Raw genomic sequence first — 19,724 nt, forward strand, 5'->3', positions numbered from 1 at the left:
ATCATTCCTTCAATTCTGACCAGTTTCCCGGTCCCTGCCGATGAAAAACATCCCCACAGCATGATGCTGCCACTACCATGCTTCACTTTGGAGATGGTGTTCTCGGGGTGATGAGAGGTGTTGGGTTTGCACCAGCGTTTTCCTTGATGGCCAAAAAGCTCAATTTTTGTCTCATCTGACCAGTGTACCTTCTTCCATATGTTTGGGGAGTCTCCCACATGCCTTTTGGTGAACACCAAACGTGTTTCCTTATTTTTTTCTTTAAGCAATGGCTRTTTCTGGCCACTCTTCCGTAAAGCCCAGCTCTGTGGAGTGTACGGCTTAAAGTGGTACTATGGACAGATACTCCAATCTRCGGCTGTGGAGCTTTGCAGCTCCTTCAGGGTTATTTTTGGTCTCTATGTTGCCTCTCTGATTAATGCCCTCCTTGCCTGGTCTGTGAGTTTTGGTGGCGGCCCTCTCTTGGCAGGTTTGTTGTGGTGCCATATTATTTCCATTTTTTAATAATGGATTTAAATGGTGCTGCGTGGGATGTTCAAAGTTTCAGATATTTTATAATCCAACCATGATCTGTACTTATCCACAACTTTGTCCCTGACCTGTTTGGAGAGCTCCTTGGTCTTCATGGTGCCGCTTACTTGGTGGTCCACCCTTGCTTAGTGGTGTTGCAGACTCTGGGGCCTTTCAGAACAGATGTATATATACTGAGATCATGTGACACTTAGATTGCACACAGGTGGACTTTATTTAATTAATTATGTGACTTCTGAAGGTAATTGGTTGCACCAGATCTTATTTAGSGGCTTCATAACAAAGGGGGTGAATACATACGCACGCACCACTTTTTTTTAATTTCACTTCACCAATTTGGACTATTTTGTGTATGTCTATTACATGAAATCCAAATAAAAATCTATTTAAATTACAGGTTGTAATGCAACAAAATAGGAAAAACACCAAGTGGMATGAATACTTTTGCAAGGCACTATAGACTTAGGTCCAATGGGAATACCAATTTCAGTCATTCTATTTCTATCGGGTCAAGAGGGGAGGGGAAAGAAAAGTGTCTGTAGGGGGCATTCCTTGTGACCAAACAATACGGAGTGATTACYTTTGTAAACTGATTCCATACATCAACTTGAAACATTGTGTGGCTTCGAGCTATTATAACGCTACATTTGTGTTAGCGTGCTAACTCTTCCAGTTCCTCTGTGGTAGCATTTGTCAATTGTCCCCCTTCTATTTTTGTACTCAAGTAAGACCACGGGAGTCATGATAATGTGAAAGCAGCCATTTCTGGAGCACTTTACGCAACTCTCTGACCACAGCGCGGTTTCACAGACGTCCGTGCGTAGATCTTTAACAGGGAAAGCTGTGTTTAAGGCATTAGGGAGCGGGTCTGCAGTGACAGCTAGCTAGAGCAGCCTTAGTGGAGCTCGGAGAGAGAGAGACAGCTGACTACAGAAGGCAGTGTTTTGTTGGCTAATTCAGAGCAGAGGAGGTTCCTGCCTGTGGTTTCTCCTGCTCTGTCTCGCTAACTGCAATCTTCTCAACTCCAAACACTCTAACAGATCCATGGGCCGCGTCCCAATTCTCCGACACGGCTTCCTCCCCTTGTGTCCTTTCATGTTCATATGGTGGTAAAGTGTGAGGCTTAGGCCTATTCAATGGAATGGAATGTTTTAAACGGTGCAGTTACAACTGTATTTGATACTTTTCTCTATTCCACACGAAAGAAAGTTGTGTCAGTTCCATAAAAGTGGAAATGGGGTGTTCAGAGAGTTGCAGACAGAAATCTATTACATAGAACTACTGCATTATCTATCCTACATGACAGAAAGTTTAGTCAGTTGTGTAATACACTGAGTGTTCAAAACATTAGGAACACCTGCTCTTTCCATGACAGACTGACCAGGTGAATCCAGATGAAAGCTATGATCCCTTATTGATGTTAAATCCACTTCAATTAGTGTAGATTTTTATTTATTTATTTAATCAGGTAGGCCAGTTGAGAACAAGTTCTCATTTACAACTGTGACCTGGCCAAGATAAAGCAAAGCAGTGCGACACAAACAACAACACAGAGTTACACATGGAATAAACAAACCTCCAGTCAATAACACAATAGAAAAAAATGTTMAAAAAAATGTTTATATACAGTGTGTGCAAATGAGGTAAGATAAGGGAGGTAAGGCAATAAATAGGCCATAGTGGCGAAATAACTACAATTTAGCAATTAAACACTGGAGTGATACATGTGCAGAAGATGAAAGTGCAAGTAGAGATACTGGGGTGCAAAGGAGCAAAAAAAAAAATAATAACAGTATGGGGATGAGGTAGTTGGATGGGCTATTTACAAGATGGGCTATGTACAGGTGCAGTGATCGGTGAGCTGCTCTGACAGCTGGTGCTTAAAGTTAGTGAGGGAGATGAGTCTCCAGATGAAGGGGAGGAGAGACATGGATTGTGGATGTGTGCCATTCAGAGGGTGAATGGGCAAGACAAAATATTTAAGTGCCTTTGAACAGGGAATGGTAGTAGGTGCCAGGTGCACCAGTTTGAGTGTGTCAAGAACTGCAACGCTTCTGGGTTTTTCGCACTCAACAGTTTCCCGTGTGTATCAAGAATGGTCCACCACCCAAAGGACATCCAGCTAACTTGACACAACTGTGGGAAGCATTGGAGTCAACATGAGCCAGCATCCCTGTGGAACGCTTTCGACACCTTATAGAGAGTCCAGGCCCCAAKAAATTGAGGCAGTTCTGAGGGCAAAAGGGGGTGCAACTCAATATTAASAAAGGTGTTCCTAATGTTTTGTGCGCTCAGTGTATACATTTCTGTATTCAACCAATGCTCGGAGGGTTCCAGCCAACTAAATTGGCCTGTTGGTTAGCTTGGGTTGAGAGAGGACAGACTGTGCTGGTCTGATCTTACCGTCGCTGGCAGCCTGCTGGTGGTAGTGAGAGTAGGGCTTGTGGTGGGGGTGGAGGTGCTGCTGTTGCTTCTCCAGAMGAGGGGAAGTGCCTGTACCCTTCATCCCTGGGGAGAGGAGAGGACCTGACACGCTGGAGGAGAGAGAGAAAGATAAAGAGAGAGTGAGAGAAAGAGAGGGAGAGAGAATTAATTGTCTAATTTTCCCATATTTTGAAATGATCAGATGCTGAAGTGCATAAATACAGTGATTTATTATTTATACACTCTGACAACTGTGGTTTCATATTTTTATTTTAAWCAAACGTCTTGCTTGATCAAAGTGCTATGTACTAAGGAACATGTATCTAACCAACACACTGGAGCAGTTAAAGGATCTTGAACGGCCCTAATAGTATGCTGTACTGTGTGTTGTCGGGGGAATGGAAACTTCAGCTTCCCACAATCCTCCATCTACCACATATGATCTAAAGTCAACAAACACCAGAGCATGCATTCTACTGAAAGCCCCCCGTGCCTTGTGGCCTCGGAGGAGAAAGCCTATTCGTGTTTAGGCATATGAGCATGACTTGTTTGTGACATAGCGTACCCCAACTGCTTGGGGCGGGCGAGCAACAACCAAGGCTTTCTGGATTGCGATTAAATAAATGAAGCTTTGTCCGTGGTGGTATTAGACACAGATGTGTGCAAACAAATCTTTATAAATGTTAAGCAGAATAGCTCCAACTAGACGAGACTGTGCCAATACCCAAAAGATCTGTGGAGTGTATTGTTCTTCAGGGTACACTTCAAAGAGTCACACTTTGCATTGAGCGCACCAATTTTCAGAGAGGAAGGAAAACAACAACAAGTGGGATGAATTGCTGTTTAAATCAGAGTTATAACTAACAGATGGGATGTTTTTTACAACCTTTCCAATTAGAACCATATAGACGTAGGATTTGAATTTGAGCCAGTTTGCTACAGCAGGAAAATAATCCTGCATTAACAGGAAATGTGAATTATTATGCAGATTATTATTCATGGACATTTTTTGTAGGGGTTGATACATTTTTCATTAGGGCAATTCAGGTCTGAAATGTTAAAGAGGAAACTACAAACTTTAGAAGCCTTTTTAAACCTGGAACACTCTACAAGTTTGCATTTCCTGCTGTGTCCTGCAACAACAGGATGATCAAATTAAGATATGGCATCTGTAGTTACGCTGTTGGGACGTTGGAAAAACCTGCAATCAACATGAAAAAAAATATTATGGAATTGGGAGGGTTTCATTTAACTTCGTTATGAAGCGTTATGAAAGCAGATTGTCAATACACTTTTAGAAAAAAGGGTGGTATCTAGAACCTAAAAGGATTCTTCAGCTGTCCCCAATAGGAGAACCCTTTGAAGAATCCTTTTTGGTTCTAGGTATAACCCTTTCCACAGAGGGTTTTACATGGAACCAAAAAGGGTTCTCCCTGGAAACAGAAAGGGTGTTCCTATGGGGACAGAAAGGGTGTTCCTATGGGGACAGAAAGGGTGTTCCTATGGGGACAGAAAGGGTGTTCCTATGGAAACAGAAAGGGTGTTCCTATGGGGACAGAAAGGGTGTTCCTATGGGGACAGAAAGGGTGGTTCCATGGGGACAGAAAAGGGTGTCCTATGGGGACAGAAAGGGTGTTCCTATAGAGGGGACAGAAAGGGTGTTCCTATGGGGACAGAAAGGGTGTTCCTATGGGGACAGAAAAGGGTTTTCCTATGGGGACAGAAAGGGTGTTCCTATGGGGACCAGGAAAGGGTGTTCCTATGGGGACAGAAAGGGTGTTCCTATGGGGACAGAAAGGGTGTTTCCTATGGGGACAGAAAGGTGTTCCTATGGGGACAGCCAAAGAACCCTTTTGGAACCCTTTTTTCTAAGCGTGTAGGACACCACATCCTCTTTCTGTAAATAATGTCACAGGAACCATCACTTGTCATCCATCTATCCAGTCTTATATTCAGAGCTATAATGCAACTCCCCTTGTATTTCGTTGTTGTACAGTCAATAATGTGAAGACGATAACTATAGTACGAGTATCAATAATGTGAATAATATAACTACAGTACGATAAGCAATAATTGAATAATATAACTACAGTACGAGTATCAATAATGTGAAGAATATGACTACAGTACGAGTATCAATGATGTGAAGAATATGACTACAGTATGAGTATATATAATGTGAAGATATAACTACAGTATGAGTACAATAATGTGAAGAATATAACTACAGTACGAGTATCAATAATGTGAAGAATATGACTACGTAGTGAGTATATATATGGAATAAATATACTACATGGTAAGGAGTATCAATATGTGAAGAATATCGACTAGTACGAGTATCAATAATGTGAAGAATATAAACTACAGTACGAGTATCAATATGTGAAGAATATGACTACAGTACGAGTATCAATGATGTGAAGAATATGACTACGTATGAAGTATCAATAATGTGAAAGCAATATGACTACAGTATGAGTATCAATAATGTGAAGAATATGACTACAGTATGAGTATCAATAATGTGAAGAATATGACTACAGTATGAGTATCAATAGAGTGTAAAGTCTGGCTCTGGGTGAGATCATATCCTGCCTTTTGAGTGCATTTCAACCAAATTGGTCTTCTTCTTTGCTCCAAACACACACATTCTTTTCCATTCTTCAATTACAGTCGAGATCAGATAGATATAAACCCCTCCATAAGCGAGAGGCCTAATTTCCTCACAAATATTTAACAGCCATTTGGTACCCCATTCCAGTTGCATTTCTGGAATGCCAACACATAAACTGTTGCTGTGTTACTATGTGCCGTGGATGGATGCATATGGTTTGCAGTACGAGCTCTGTGAATGTGATGACAGAGAGTCCTCAGATGACGTAGCTSTAACCTTGTGAGAGAGCTAGCTCAGTGACAAGGTCAGTACCACCCAGTGCTAAGACGCTACCTGGTAGACACTTTCTACACTCCACAGGAACAGATTAATAACCCCTAAGATCGATGTCCATGCCCCCGCGGAAATTCAATTAGCATAGTAAAAAAAAATCCCATKAAAATGTGTCAGTTTAAGCTAGAGATATCTGTTTTTTTGCATTGGATGCGTCTCAATCCACCGCCTCCGCCTATGTAACACTATGAAAAGTGACAGAGCTAGAGCAGTGTTTGTTAGACCATGAGACATCCTGAAAATTGGTATTCTCACAAAATCGTCTGTAGTGTCCGAACGGTTTGGCCTACAAACTATTATTCAATGTGTTTGTACGGGCTAATAGCAGTAAAGCACCAATWYTTTTTTCATCAAATATTTTTMTTTATTACTTCAAGGGGTCTTKAAATTCTAAATCAAATCACTAAATGATCRTTGGTATGACCTTCTGAAAGCCCTCCCCTGCCCCCTGCTTAGACAGGGCTTGGACTAGGGGGTTACAGGCACAGCTCCCTTGAAGAAGTTTATTTATTTTTTATCTCAATGGAACTTACCTGGTTAAATAAAGGATRAAAAAAAAGAAAAGTGATAGATATGTGTCAAAGATAGTTATTTAGAGTGTGACCGTATAATATTTATCTATTTGGAACCTATCCATGTACTAACCATGGACTCAGGCCTCTCTTTTTTCAGCTACAAACCCTCTCTCTGCTGCCTCTTGAGCTTAGAGAGCCACACACCTCTCCACTGAAGACACCCAACGCAGTGTCGAACCAACGTTTTCCCCCTGCATAGCATTAGCACTTCGCGCGGCCCCAAGCTAGCGGCGATCATGGTTAATCCGTCCGCTGGCACGGTCCAGCGCTGCCGCCATGTGTTTCTGCAGAGAGCGGCACTCCCCCAGGAGGTGCTGTCAGCACAAACTCAGGAAACAGTTATACTGTTCATATTTTTACAAGCAGCCTCTATGTGCAGCTAAAGTGAATCATAAGCTAATCACTGCCAGCTGCCGCCTGCGCTCAGGCTCAAGGAATGAGGGGAATCTTTCATATGCTGCACAGAGTATACATTTCTCCCCTGGTATTCACCTTCCCTGATCATCCTCCTTCTCCTCCTCCTCCTCTCTTGACCGCCTTTTTCCAGCCAGCCAGCTAGCCACCCCTTACCCCTTCTTCTGTTGTGAGAGTGTGGTTGACCCCTGACTTCTAGGTCGATTGACAGAGTGACTGCTACCAGATAGGCTATTGACTGAGATCAGGATGGACGATGAGGGCTAGGGGTGAGATGTTGGGGTGAGGGTTTTCAGATCCAATGATGAGGCTAGGGGTGAATGTTTGGGGTGGGGTTTGCAGATCAATGATGAGGCTTAGGGGTATAGATGTTTGGGTGAGGTTTCAGATCAATGATGAGGGCTAGGGTAAGATGTTGGGGTGAGGGTTCAGATCAATGATGAGGGCTAGGGGTGAGATGTGTGGGTGAGGGTTGCAGATCAATGATGAGGGCTAGGGGTGAAGATGTTTGGTGAGGGTTTTCAGATCAATGATGAGGGCTAGGGGTGAGATGGTGGGGTGAGGGTTTCAGATCAATGATGAGGGCTAGGGGTGAGATGTTGGGGTGAGGGTTGCAGATCAATGATGAGGGCTAGGGGTGAGATGTTTGGGTCAGGGTTTAAGATTGAAGGGGGAAGAGAGTGAGTGTAAAATAACTGAGGGGCAAATTTTTGAGAGAACTCACTGCTTGAATCACTCAGCCAGAGCATCTTTGACACAACTTACTAGCAATAGTACAATGGATAGGACTCAGTGACTAGGACTCCATTTACCTGACTTAGGGACTAGGACTCCATTTACCTGACTTAGGGAATAGGACTTAGGACGTTGAAGTGAACATGATTCCGGGAATACGATTTGATTCAGCAGACATAGATTGAGCCTTGCAATAAGCTTGGCTTCAGAACTCTTAGGACAGACCAAACGGCTCAAGACTACACATTCCAACCTGGACACTGTAACATCACCCTGGGGCCAAAACAATCCAACCAAACGTATTCACATTCCTACAACACATGCAGGTGTGTATGGAGGGACATGGACGTTATCAGAACTGGATACTCTGTCTGGTTATATACAGTCTATAAGAAGACAAAAATACAATTGGCAGTGATGCAATCCTTCACTGTTCTAGGATCTGTCTTCTAAGGCTTGGTTCTGTCCTCAGGGATTTTTATTMAATTTTTTATTTAACTAYMCAAATTTTAAGAACAAATTCTTATTTACAATGACGGCATACCCCGGCCAAACCCTAACCTGGACGACGCTGGGCCAATTGTGTGCCGCTCTATGGGACTCCCAATCATGGCTGGTTGTGCTACAGCCTGGAATTGAACCAGGATTTGTAGTGACGCCTCTAGCACTGAGATGCAGTGCCTTAGATTGTTGCGCCACCTGGGAGGGATGAGGGGATGGAAAGATGGAAAGAAAAATTAAGACAGCTCGCTGCTCTGAATGAAGATCGATGAGGAGAGCTGCTCTGAATGAAGATCGATGAGGAGAGCTGCTCTGAATGAAGATCGATGAGGAGAGCTGCTCTGAATAAGAGTCGATGAGGAGGAGCTGCTCTGATGGAAGACCGATGAGGAGAGCTGTTCTGGGAATGAAGATGCCATGAGGAGAGCTTGCTTCGAATGAAGATCCATGAGGAGAGCTGCTCTGAATGAAGATCCATGAGGAGAGCTGCTCTGAATGAAGATCCATGAGGAGAGCTGCTCTGCTCCTCGTTCGTCTTCCATCACTTGCCCTTCCTGTCCCACTAGTGACCATGGATCAGACCCCCCTTTCCCCCGTCCGTTAATGGATCAGACCCACCTTCCCCCCGTCCGTTAATGGATCAGACCCACCTTTCCCCTGTCCGTCCCCCTTCGGCGGCCCGCTGTTAAGCCCCTCTGATGGATTGGCAAGGGTGGCTTGGCGCGGGATGGTGGAAACACGCCTGGTTCTGGTTAGCGTGCTCAAGCCAAGCGTGAGAGATGGGCCGCGCTGAGCTAACCTAACCCTACGGCCCAAACCTAAGCAGTCAAGGAGCTTTTCCTGGGCCCATATAAGCTATCTGTTAGTTTTATTGAGCTAACCGCGGAAAACACTGTAGGAAACACTGAAACACTCAATAAATGCCATCTGTTGTAAGATAATTTCGACATTGAATTGTCTGAATTGTTCTTTGAATAAACCATTTAGGCCAAGGCAGTAATTTGTGTTTATAACCAAGTTGGACCACAAAAKTACGACTAGGCCTACTACTACCATGACCAGAGTCTTATATTTGGCTCTGACCACGGCCAGTTGAAGTAATGACTATAATGGAATGTTTTTGTTTGACTTCGGAGATTGATACTCTGTGCAGATGATTTAGGGGTGATAATTGATGGAAAGATGGAAGGACTGATGGCACTGAGTTAATCGCTGACTGTACTGCAGATGACTGTCTCCCCTCAGAACATTATCTGTTAATGATGTCTCTGCAGACACTCTAATTCAATTAGATTGTGTCAATCACAGTTCCTTGTGCTTCACAAGGTACCAAACCAGGTCAAACTAATATTTCCAGAGGGGCTCTAATATCAATACACAGGAAAAAGACCATTATAGGAGGCACTGAATGACATCCTTTACCACCCATCATCGCTACAGCTAAAGCKTTCACCAACTGTAGAATGGGTCTGTGAGAGACCCCCCAAGTGTCTCTAGCTCCTGCACCGACCTTCATGCGCATGCACAAATCWCGTATTTTAACTGGCATATTTTAATATTTGCGTCAGAAAAATGACACTGGTATTTACAAAGTAAAATGACTCTAAATGGCCTATTTGAGCCAGGGTAWACACATTTAGCTATGGGGTCAGAGGCTGCCGCAGCGCTAGTCAGGTTAGTTAGATCATTTTGTCAAAATGTTTAATGTCCTGCTAAATCGTTTGGGAAAAACAAGTGTGGCGTTGCTATTGACTTTGGCAGTAGCCTGTATACTCAAGGCTTTAAACATGTAATCAAATGCTCCACCTTCAGGCAAATGCAAGTAGACGTTTCATACCCAGCTTGTTGTAGGTCCTGGCACAGCTGTCTCTCTGTCTTAGATGGGCTGATAAAGTAGTCCAGTTACCGAATGCAGTACATTTTCTTCGGTTAGATATTTGTACATTTTCTTCGGTTAGACATTTGTACATTTTCTTCGGTTAGACATTTGTAAAAAAAATATTCAGCTTAGACATTTGTACATTTTCTATGGTTAGATATTCCAATTTGATGAAATGCACAAATTGCTGCAATTCTTGTAATGAAACGCTGTCATGGCATCACAGACGTACAGATAGGAGCATTGGGTGGACAAACGGACAGACCTGAACCAGAGCGATCACTTATAGCCTGTGTCTTACCAGCTGGGCCTTTATTTTCATTTGTAAGGAAACTGTACACTCACAGTGGTCTATTTCAGATGGACTTCATCAACCTTGCTGGAAAACAGATCCTGTCTCACATCCAGTATCTCATTATAGTGGTGTGTGTGTGTGCATGCGAGCGTGTGTCTCTGTTGTAGTGTAACTGGTGTTACAATATCCTCAGCACGCTCTTTTCACTTTCTGTCTCTATCCAAGTAGCAGTAATTGTAAGTAGTACTACGTACCAAGAAGTCCTGAAACCACATTGTAATTCTACAGAGCTCTATTCCTGCTGTTAATGCTTGAAAAAACACAGCACTTTCCAGAAAGTACCAGGTCTAACATGACAACCCATTGCAGCTCCAGCACGTTTACATCTGCTACGGTTACCATGTCTGCTTTTCTCACTGTTTATGCTGGAAACGGACCTGTCCACCCTGTCTCATGCCAAATTCACAAGTAATCATGTGTGTTTCTTATACTTTACCTTGTTAATGCACACGTGTAAATGTGTGATTTAAACACACACACACACACACACACCAATCTAAGTAAAACAATTATTTTGTAACCATTTTTGCAATGCTTGATTATATCCCCATTGCCTCCCAATGTTTTTTAATGCTCTCTTTCGCTCTCTGGTTTTCACCCCATTGTTTTGTACAGTACACACAAAACCTCCTGGCGACATGTTGGCTTTGTTACTGTGCTCTGCTGGTTCTCATAGACACTAATAGGAAACATGCTAAGAGAAAGAGAGCGAGAGAGCGAGAGAGAGCGAGGAAACATTGGACCTGATCAGAGGAACTGAAGTAAACCCAGTGAGTGAGTGACAGTGAGTAACCAGAGTGTGAAATGTGTTTGTTAATCTGCAGCAGGACTCAGTGCCTCTCTAATCAAACAGACGGTAGCTGGCGCTGTTAGCATAGCATCTCTATACTAAACATTGGGGAACCTGGTTAGTAGTGTCCTATCATTCTACATAATAAAAGACAATAGGTATTGTAGTATTATACCACTATATTGTTATTTTCTAGCCAACATGTATTTCTAAAAAGAGAATCTGGTTAGAACTTTGCCTCTAATAAATAATAGTTGACACACTGTTGTGTGCCATGCCAAATAAAAGTGGTAACAGTTCGCAAGGACAGGGCTAAATCAACATGGAGTACATGTTTAAAGAACTAAAAGGTTAAGTGCTGTTAATGAGCTACACAAAAACACAAGAGTCAGCACCACACTGCTCTGACAGTTTATCTTTGAAACCTTTGTATAATCGTGGGCCAAACTGTTAGGTCATTGGGAGTCCTCTGTGACCCCCAGCAGGGACTCAATTGGACCTGTGGATCATTGGACACAATGCCAGAAATAGAGTGGATCTTAATGGCTGCATCATTGTGACCTCATCCCGACCTCCATGCTTTATCTGAAGGTTCATCGCTATGGTCGCTTCCAAAATGCTACCCTATTCCCTACATACTGTAGTGCACTACTTTTGACCCCTATTCCTTACATACTGTAGTGCACTACTTTTGACCAGAGCCTTATGGGGTTCCCTATGGGCGCTGGTCAAAATAATTGCCCTACATAGGCAATAGGGTGCCATTTGGGACACAGAGCATGGGTTTTGATTAAGACTGCTAAAATGATTGGGTTTTGCACTAATATAGGGATTGTACCGATTTTGGATGACACACAACAGAACAATAATTTATATTTCCCAAGTGTCCCCACACTGTGTTGGGATCAGCATGATCATATCGATGAAGACATTGTGATGTCCCACAGTGATGACAACACAACTGTCCTGTAATGACGATCACATCCCAGAGGTAGTTCAGCTGACCACCGACCCAGAGCCCTTCTGGAGGCAGATTTCATCAGCCTAAACTTGGACATTATTAGAAGCCTGAAGCTACAGAAATGTATGGGTATACTAATAATATCATGTGTAAAGGTCAGATAGAGTATGACTGTGTGTGTCTGTGTGCGTGTTCGTGCAATGCATTTGACAATCGTATTACCATAAGTATGTGACCTGTGATCCGAATACAGTGTGTGCAGCATCGGGGTTGGGGGGTGTGAAGGATTTTTGGGGAAGTTTCTACACAATTTTTAAAAACTCTAAAATGCTATTCAGAGAACAGCAAAAACAAACAAAATTGACCTCATCCATTAATTATCAGGTGAGTTTAAAGTTTGGGAAAGCTATTTATTCACCATAAAATTGCACATTTATAATTGCATGCATATCATCACATTTACAGACTAATGTAAGATAGGCTACTATTCTTAATGTGATGAGTACATTGCATAGTCATAATTTAGGCTAATAATATAACTCAATCACTGTGAGCAAAACAGACAGTTCTGAACAATGCATGTCTGAGCGGCGTAGTGTTATTATCAGAGTGAAAAAAAATTATAAACACATTTCATCCAGTCAACTTTAAATGAAACATAAGCAACATATCTGCAGTGAGTGTGTGCATATTCACTGTCTTTATCATTGGATTAGTACCACTGGAACATTTTGGTCAATAATTCCCTTCTCCAGGCTAGATCGACGTCATACAGACGTAAGATATTCATTTGAGCCAGTTTGCTACAGCAGGAAAACCGCGTATGGATGTGGGCATTTTAACTTGGCCTTGTAGTGACTTCATAGCGTGTATTATGCATCTATTTCACGTTGCACTGTATGCGCCATTCCACAAGCAAATGAGACAAGCAAATGAGTCAATTTATTATGAGATTGAGCAGTGGATGACATTGTGTATGCCGTTCAACCTACCGTTAAACTTAATACTGCGGTGATAATTAATAGATGGGGTCAGTTTTGTTCGTTTTTGCTGTTCTCCAAATAACATTTTAGAGTTTTTCAATTGTGTAGAAATGCAGTAAATAAGCTTCTACTTCTAACCCCCCCACAACCCACATGGCATACCCTAGATTTAGCTGAATTGATGCCACTGAACAAGGGTATACCCAACTGAGTATAATGAACTACATGTAACAGTAGTGTATGTCTAGTAGGGAACTCACCCATCGCGTGTGCTCTCCATGGTGGACATAGGGGACAGAGAATGCGGGCTGCTCAGGTCCCGTTCCAGGCGGGATTGCCTGGGGGGCAGATCAGGGGCAGAGGCTGAGCCAGTGGTGGGGGCTGGTCCTGTGGAGAGGAGCTCCACCGAGACCCCGTGATGGGGGGTGCTGGAGCCAGTGTACAGGCCTGAAAGACAAACAAAGTTAATTCACAAAATGTGCCGAATCAACTCGAGGTCTTTGCTCAGCCATGTTCCCTTTGACCAAATTAAATGGATTTTCATAGCAACAAGCTTTTGTTTTGACAACTGATCATCCAATCAGAGAGGGTTTTGAAAAATAGAATGTTCTGTTTTGTGCTGTTTGTGATTTACAGTACAGTACATTATTTATGCTGCCAACGGGGTTGGCCTTGATTGTCCTTTAAAGTGGAACTGACAGCGTTTTAGCAACATGAAATCTTATTAAAATCTGTTCATATACACCCCCAGGAAGAATGTGACACTTTTAAAAATATTTTTTACAATTTCTGAGAAGCGAGCACTTACATATGGTCATTTTCACGTTTTCATAAATTCATAGAATGTTTGGGAATGACATATAATAAGTCATTCTATAGTGTTATGACCTGGCTTATAGTTCATAACAACAAAGGGAGACCACGCATTACTTAAATGTAAAAAGGAATACATTTATTAAACTAAATAGTAATAAGTACAAAAATGTAACATCAGCTGTGGACGTCTGTAGGATCAGTAGTATGTGCAGTGTGTGGATGAGTGGAGAGGGTGTTGTATGGTGAAAACAAAACAAAAACCAAAAGGTGGTGGAAGCCAGCCTGCCAGTCAGGGAAGAGAGAGAGTTGGCTGATGTGCTACCCTTTATAGCCTGCAGGTCAAGCCTGCCCAGGTGTACCACATCAGCTGACATCTTCCCCAGCTCTGCAACAAGCAGACTACCAAACAGGAGAACCCAGCAGACAGAGTGGGAGGGACATCACCCCCCCTCTAAGAACAGGGTTCCACCACGAACCTGAAACAAAACAGAAACGACCAAAACACAAAAAAACAAATGTTGTAGTACTTATTACTAAACAACACAATAAAAATAAATATTTACACACACACACACACACACACATATTTATATACACACTACTGTTGAAAAGTTTGGGGTCACTTAGAAATATCCTTTGTTTTTGAAAGAAAAGCAAATTTTTGGTAAATTAAAATAACATCAAATTGATCAGAAATACAGTGTAGACATTGTTATTGTTGTAAATGACTATGCCACAACTGTCAGTAAGTGTCCATGATTGAGTCTTTGAATGAAGAGATGGAGATAAAACTGTCCAGTTTGAGTGTTTTTTGCAGCTCGTACCAGTCGCTAGCTGCAGCGAACTGAAAAGAGGAGCGACCCAGGGATATGTGTGCTTTGGGGACCTTTAACAGAATGTGACTGGCAGAACTGGTGTTGTATGTGGAGGATGAGGACTGCAGTAMGTTTCTCAGATGCGGGGGGGTGAGGCCTAAGAGGGTTTTATAAAGGATGAGGGCTTCCGTCTGGCCACTCCACAATAAAGGCCTGATTGGTGGAGTGCTGCAGAGATGGTTGTCCTTCTGGAAGGTTCTCCCATTTCCACAGAGGAACTTTGTCAGAGTGACCATCGGGTTCTTGGTCACCTCCCTGACCAAGGCCCTTCTCCCGATTGCTCAGTTTGGCCGGGTGGCCAGCTCTAGGAAGAGTCTTGGTGATTCCAAACTTCTTCCACTGTGTTGTTGGGGACCTTCAATGCTGCAGACATTTTTTGGTACCCTTCCCCTGATCTGTGCCTCAACACAATCCTGTCTCGGCGCTCTACGGACAATTCCTTCGACCTCATGGCTTGGTTTATGCTCTGACATGCACTGTCAACTGTGGGACCTTATATAGACAGGTGTGTGCCTTTCAAAATCATGTCCAATCAATTGAATTTACTACAGGTTGACTCCAATGAAGTTGTAGGACATCTCAAGGATGATCATTGGAAACAGGATGGACCTGAACTTAATTTCGAGTCTCATGGCGAAGTGTCTGAATACTTATGTAAATAAGGATTATTATTTATTTTTATTTTATTTTTTACATTTATACATTTGGTACAATTTCTAAAAACCTGTTTTGACTGTGTCATTATGGGTATTTTGTGTAGATTGATGAGGCTTTTTTTTTTAAATTTAATCAATTTTAGAATAAGGCTGTAACGTAACAAAATGTGGAAAAAGTCAAGGGGTCTGAATACTTTCCGAATGCATTGTATGAGGCGAAAAGTCGGTCACTCACTCATTCCTTCAATGACATGGCATACTCCCAGCAGCTAGCTAGCTAACGTTAGGCTCCGCGCTTTTAGCTTGCTAAATAAATAGCTAGCTACATAAATTGGTACGCTAGCCTAGGGCTGTCAAACTCAATCAGCACACAAGCCATATTGAAAAAAATAGACATAACATATGTGTTTACAAAAAACGTGCAACTGCGAACCAAACTGGCCATTGTTTTATTAGGGAAAAATATGGCTCTTTATAATGTCCACTTATCACATTGTATTGGTCCCATACACATATTTAGCAGACGTTATTGCGGGTGTAGCGAAATTGTTGTGTTCCTAGCTCCAACAGTGCAGTAGTATCTAACAACTCACAACAATACACACATCTAAAATTAAAATGATGGAATTAAGGAATATATAGTGTAACGACCCTGGGTTTATAAGCGCGGAAATCGACTCTGCCGCTTGAGCATGCTTTTGCGGCACAGTCGATAGCGCGCCGGACCTCGGGCTAGGAGGTCGAGGGTTCGAGACCTGCTCCCTGCCTGTTTTTTACACTGGTGTCAGAAGTGATCGGACCTCGCATCCACGACAGTGCGTGTGCTTGGCCGGTGAGCGCGTTCCTGTAAGACGTAAAGTCGCAAGCTAGCGCGAGGACGCGCTCTTTGAAAGGAGGGAGTAGTGTAACGACCCTGGGTTTATAAGCGCGGAAATCGACTCTGCCGCTTGAGCATGCTTTTGCGGCACAGTCGATAGCGCGCCGGACCTCGGGCTAGGAGGTCGAGGGTTCGAGACCTGCTCCCTGCCTGTTTCATTACAATACATATTAGATCGAAAAATATTTAAGTCTGATGGCCTTGATATAGATGCTGTTTTTCAGTCTCTCGGTCCCAGCATTGATGCACCTGTACTGACCACGCCTTCTGGATGATAGCGGGGTGAACAGGCCGTTGCCTGTTTTTTGCCTTCCTGTGACATCGGGTGCTTTAGGTGTCCTGGAAGGTAGGTAGTTTGCCCCCGGTGATGCGTTGGGCAGACCGCACCACCCTCTGCATGTATCACTGGTGCGGTTGAATACAGCATTGTTGTATGGTGCACTCAAAATGTATTGTAGTTGAATAGCTAGCCTACTGTTCAAATGTTGCTGTAATAGGCCTACATGTTTCTTCTTTGCATGGCGTTTTGTTGCAGGTTTAGGTTTTTGGTTATTCATTGTGAAGCTTAAAAACTGAAGCCAGACTGCAACATTTTATTAACCTAGCTAGGCCTGTGGCATGTGTCCGTACACTTTTCATTCGCTGCGCGCTGTAAACCGGACACAAGAAAGCAGCGRAATTGAAGTTCAATTCACCAATCCGAGCGAGCGCATCAGGCTGTAATTTCATAAAGTAGATGAATCAACCATTGACTTTATACTTGCTTGTGTGTGTGCCAGCCCTATTAGCTACGTTATGACTGACTTTTGATCATTGCCCTTGCTAGTTTGATTGTATTGACATTCCCAGCCTTAGTTACATGTGTCCATTTCTGTTCAAAATATTGAGTCATTTAAACAGAACCAGTGCATCCTGAATGGGTGGAGGCAGCAAACAATGTACCAGGACAGCTGTGATTTACAACCTAATAGCAATATTTTTGGGACTACAAAGAAATGTATTGGTGAATTATATTAATCATGCATTGAACTGCATCCAACTATTCTGCCAACAATGTCTTAGTGTACGTCATGGAATTTTTAGTTAAATAGAACCTATTTTTAAAACCTCTTATAAAGTTGGTTTTGAAGCATAAACTGGGAATGTGATATTCATGACTGTTCTTATGATGGTCTGTTTGTTTCATAACTGCAAAGTAATTAAAACTCTGTCAGTTCCACTTGAAATGTTTCGTTATTGAATACAATGCTATTTCTTACAAAGAATAGTATTGAGACTTCATGAGAAGATTTTATAAGACTTGAGTGGAGGTGAGAGAGCAGGCTCTGTGGCTTGTGATTTGTGTGTGGGTGTGTGTGCGCATGTGTGTGTGTGCAGGTGTGTGTGCCAGCCCATTAGTATTTGTAGAAGTCTAAATGTGTCTGACGTTGCGGTTTGAGCATCAGAAAACCTGTTGGACGGTGATTCACATCACCAATGTAACAGTGAGAGAGAGGCTCATGAAAATCCCAATGACAGCTGAATGCTCTGCTGAGAGCTCCACTTGAAAGAGCTCAGCTCAGCTCTGGCCAGGGGTCAGCTGAGTTCCGTCCTGGGGCTCTCAGGTTGCCTAAGAGGGGCAAGAGACTCCAGTCAGCAGCCCCCTCTGCTCCCCACTGCTCCTCCTGTACTGTAAATCTCTCCTCACTGTCCTGTCTGTAATGTCTTTCCCAGTGTCCAGGGGAAGTGAGGCGGTGAGGAGAGGACTGAGGAGAGGACTGCTCCTGGTTTCTGCAGTACTGTTCCCCCAGCTGTGCTCAAGTGGAAGAAGGGCCTGTCTGACAGCTCTTTGAAATGGTTACAAGCTTGATTCATTACCCCCAAATCATCAATCACAGACCTTAAACGGTTTCCCCTTCAGCCCCAACATCTGCTATCAGACCAGAAAACATTCTACAAATAATGGCTGTGATTWCTTCAATTTCATCGCTCGGCTCAGCGGCGCAGGGGTTCCCTTGGCGTTTGGGGATGGTTCTGGGAGCATTCTGTGAGGATTCTATATGGGGTTTTTATGTGGGTTCTGAGAGGGTTCAGTGACGGACCTGAGAAATGTTTGATTGTGACGGTTCTAACAAGGATCTGTGATGATTCTGAAAGTGTTCTGTGTGAGTTCTGTCAGGATTCTCTGTGAATTTGTAGGGGGTTCTATGAGGGTTCTGAAGGGTTATGTTGGTGTTTGTAGATGACACTTGGTGGCATAGCCAGACTTGTAGCCTGTCATAATGACATGGACCTATGGACTTGAAGCAGTTGAAGTTATGTGATCTAGCAGTGTTTCCGGAAAAACAATAATTCAGGTCCTAAAAAGAAGAAAGACATTTTCCTGAGTAAGATTGGGCCTATCAAACAAACTTATAACCGACAATAACCTTTGAACCCGCCTATAACATCCGTTCTATTGGCCAACGTGCATTCACTGGATAATAAACTGGATGAGATCCGTTCGAGACTTTTCTACCAACAGGACATTAAAAACTATAATATCTTATGTTTCACTAAGACATGGCTGAAATATGTATAATATAAAGTTGGCTGGGTTTTCTGTGCATCGGCAGGACAGAACAGCTATGTTCGGTAAGACGAGGGCTGGGTGTGTGTGTCTATGTGTCAATAACAGCTGATGCGTGATGTCTACTATTAAGGTAGCCTCCAGGTATTGCTCGACCGGAGGTAGAGTACCTCATGATAACCTGTAGACCACACTATCTACCAAGAGAGTTTTCATCAAAAAAWTTTTTGTAGCTGTCTATTTACCACATAAAACTGATGCCGGTACTAATACTACACTCAAGCAAACAAGAAAATTCTCATACAGAAGCGCCGCTCCTAGTGGCCAGGAACTTTAATGCAGGCAAACTTAAATCCGTTTTACCTAATTTCTACAAGCATGTCACATGTGCAACCATAGTGTAAAAAACTCTAGGCCACAGTTTTTTTTATACATAGGAAAAAATTCTAAAAACCTGTTTTTGCTTTGTCATTATGGGTTATTGTGTGTAGATTGATGAGGGAAAAAAACAATTTAATCGATTATAGAATAAGGCTGTAACGTAACAAAATGTGAAAAAAAGTCAAGGGGTTTGAATACTTTCCGAATGCACTGTACATCTTCAACATTTGCTATCGGTTGTCATTTTTGCCTTGTACATTTTAGATGGAATCCAGTAAGTACTATTAAATATACAGTTGAAGTCGAAAGTTTACATACACTTTGGTTGGAGTCATTAAAACTCGTTTTTCAACCACTCCATAAATGTCTTGTTAACAAACTATAGTTTTTGCAAGTCGGTTAGGACATCTACATTGTGCATGACACAGGTCATTTTTCCAACAGCTGTTTACAGACAGATTATTTCAATTATA

General features: G+C 42.6%; 1 protein-coding gene across 1 annotated transcript in view; it reads right to left on the reverse strand.

Moving 5' to 3' along the window:
• Nucleotides 1-19,724, reverse strand: part of LOC111952982 (zinc finger protein GLIS1-like) — a 150,797-nt gene that overhangs the window by 2,858 nt on the left and 128,215 nt on the right. Inside the window, exons 8-9 of the mRNA XM_023972030.2 lie at nt 13,359-13,545; nt 2,935-3,065 (exon numbers count right to left, since the gene is read on the reverse strand). Coding sequence (XP_023827798.1) covers nt 2,935-3,065; nt 13,359-13,545 — 318 coding nt within the window. The remainder of the gene's footprint in view (nt 1-2,934; nt 3,066-13,358; nt 13,546-19,724) is intronic.

The sequence above is a fragment of the Salvelinus sp. IW2-2015 genome, linkage group LG26 (genome assembly GCF_002910315.2).
Source record: "Salvelinus sp. IW2-2015 linkage group LG26, ASM291031v2, whole genome shotgun sequence".
Taxonomy (NCBI): Eukaryota; Metazoa; Chordata; class Actinopteri; order Salmoniformes; family Salmonidae; genus Salvelinus; species Salvelinus sp. IW2-2015.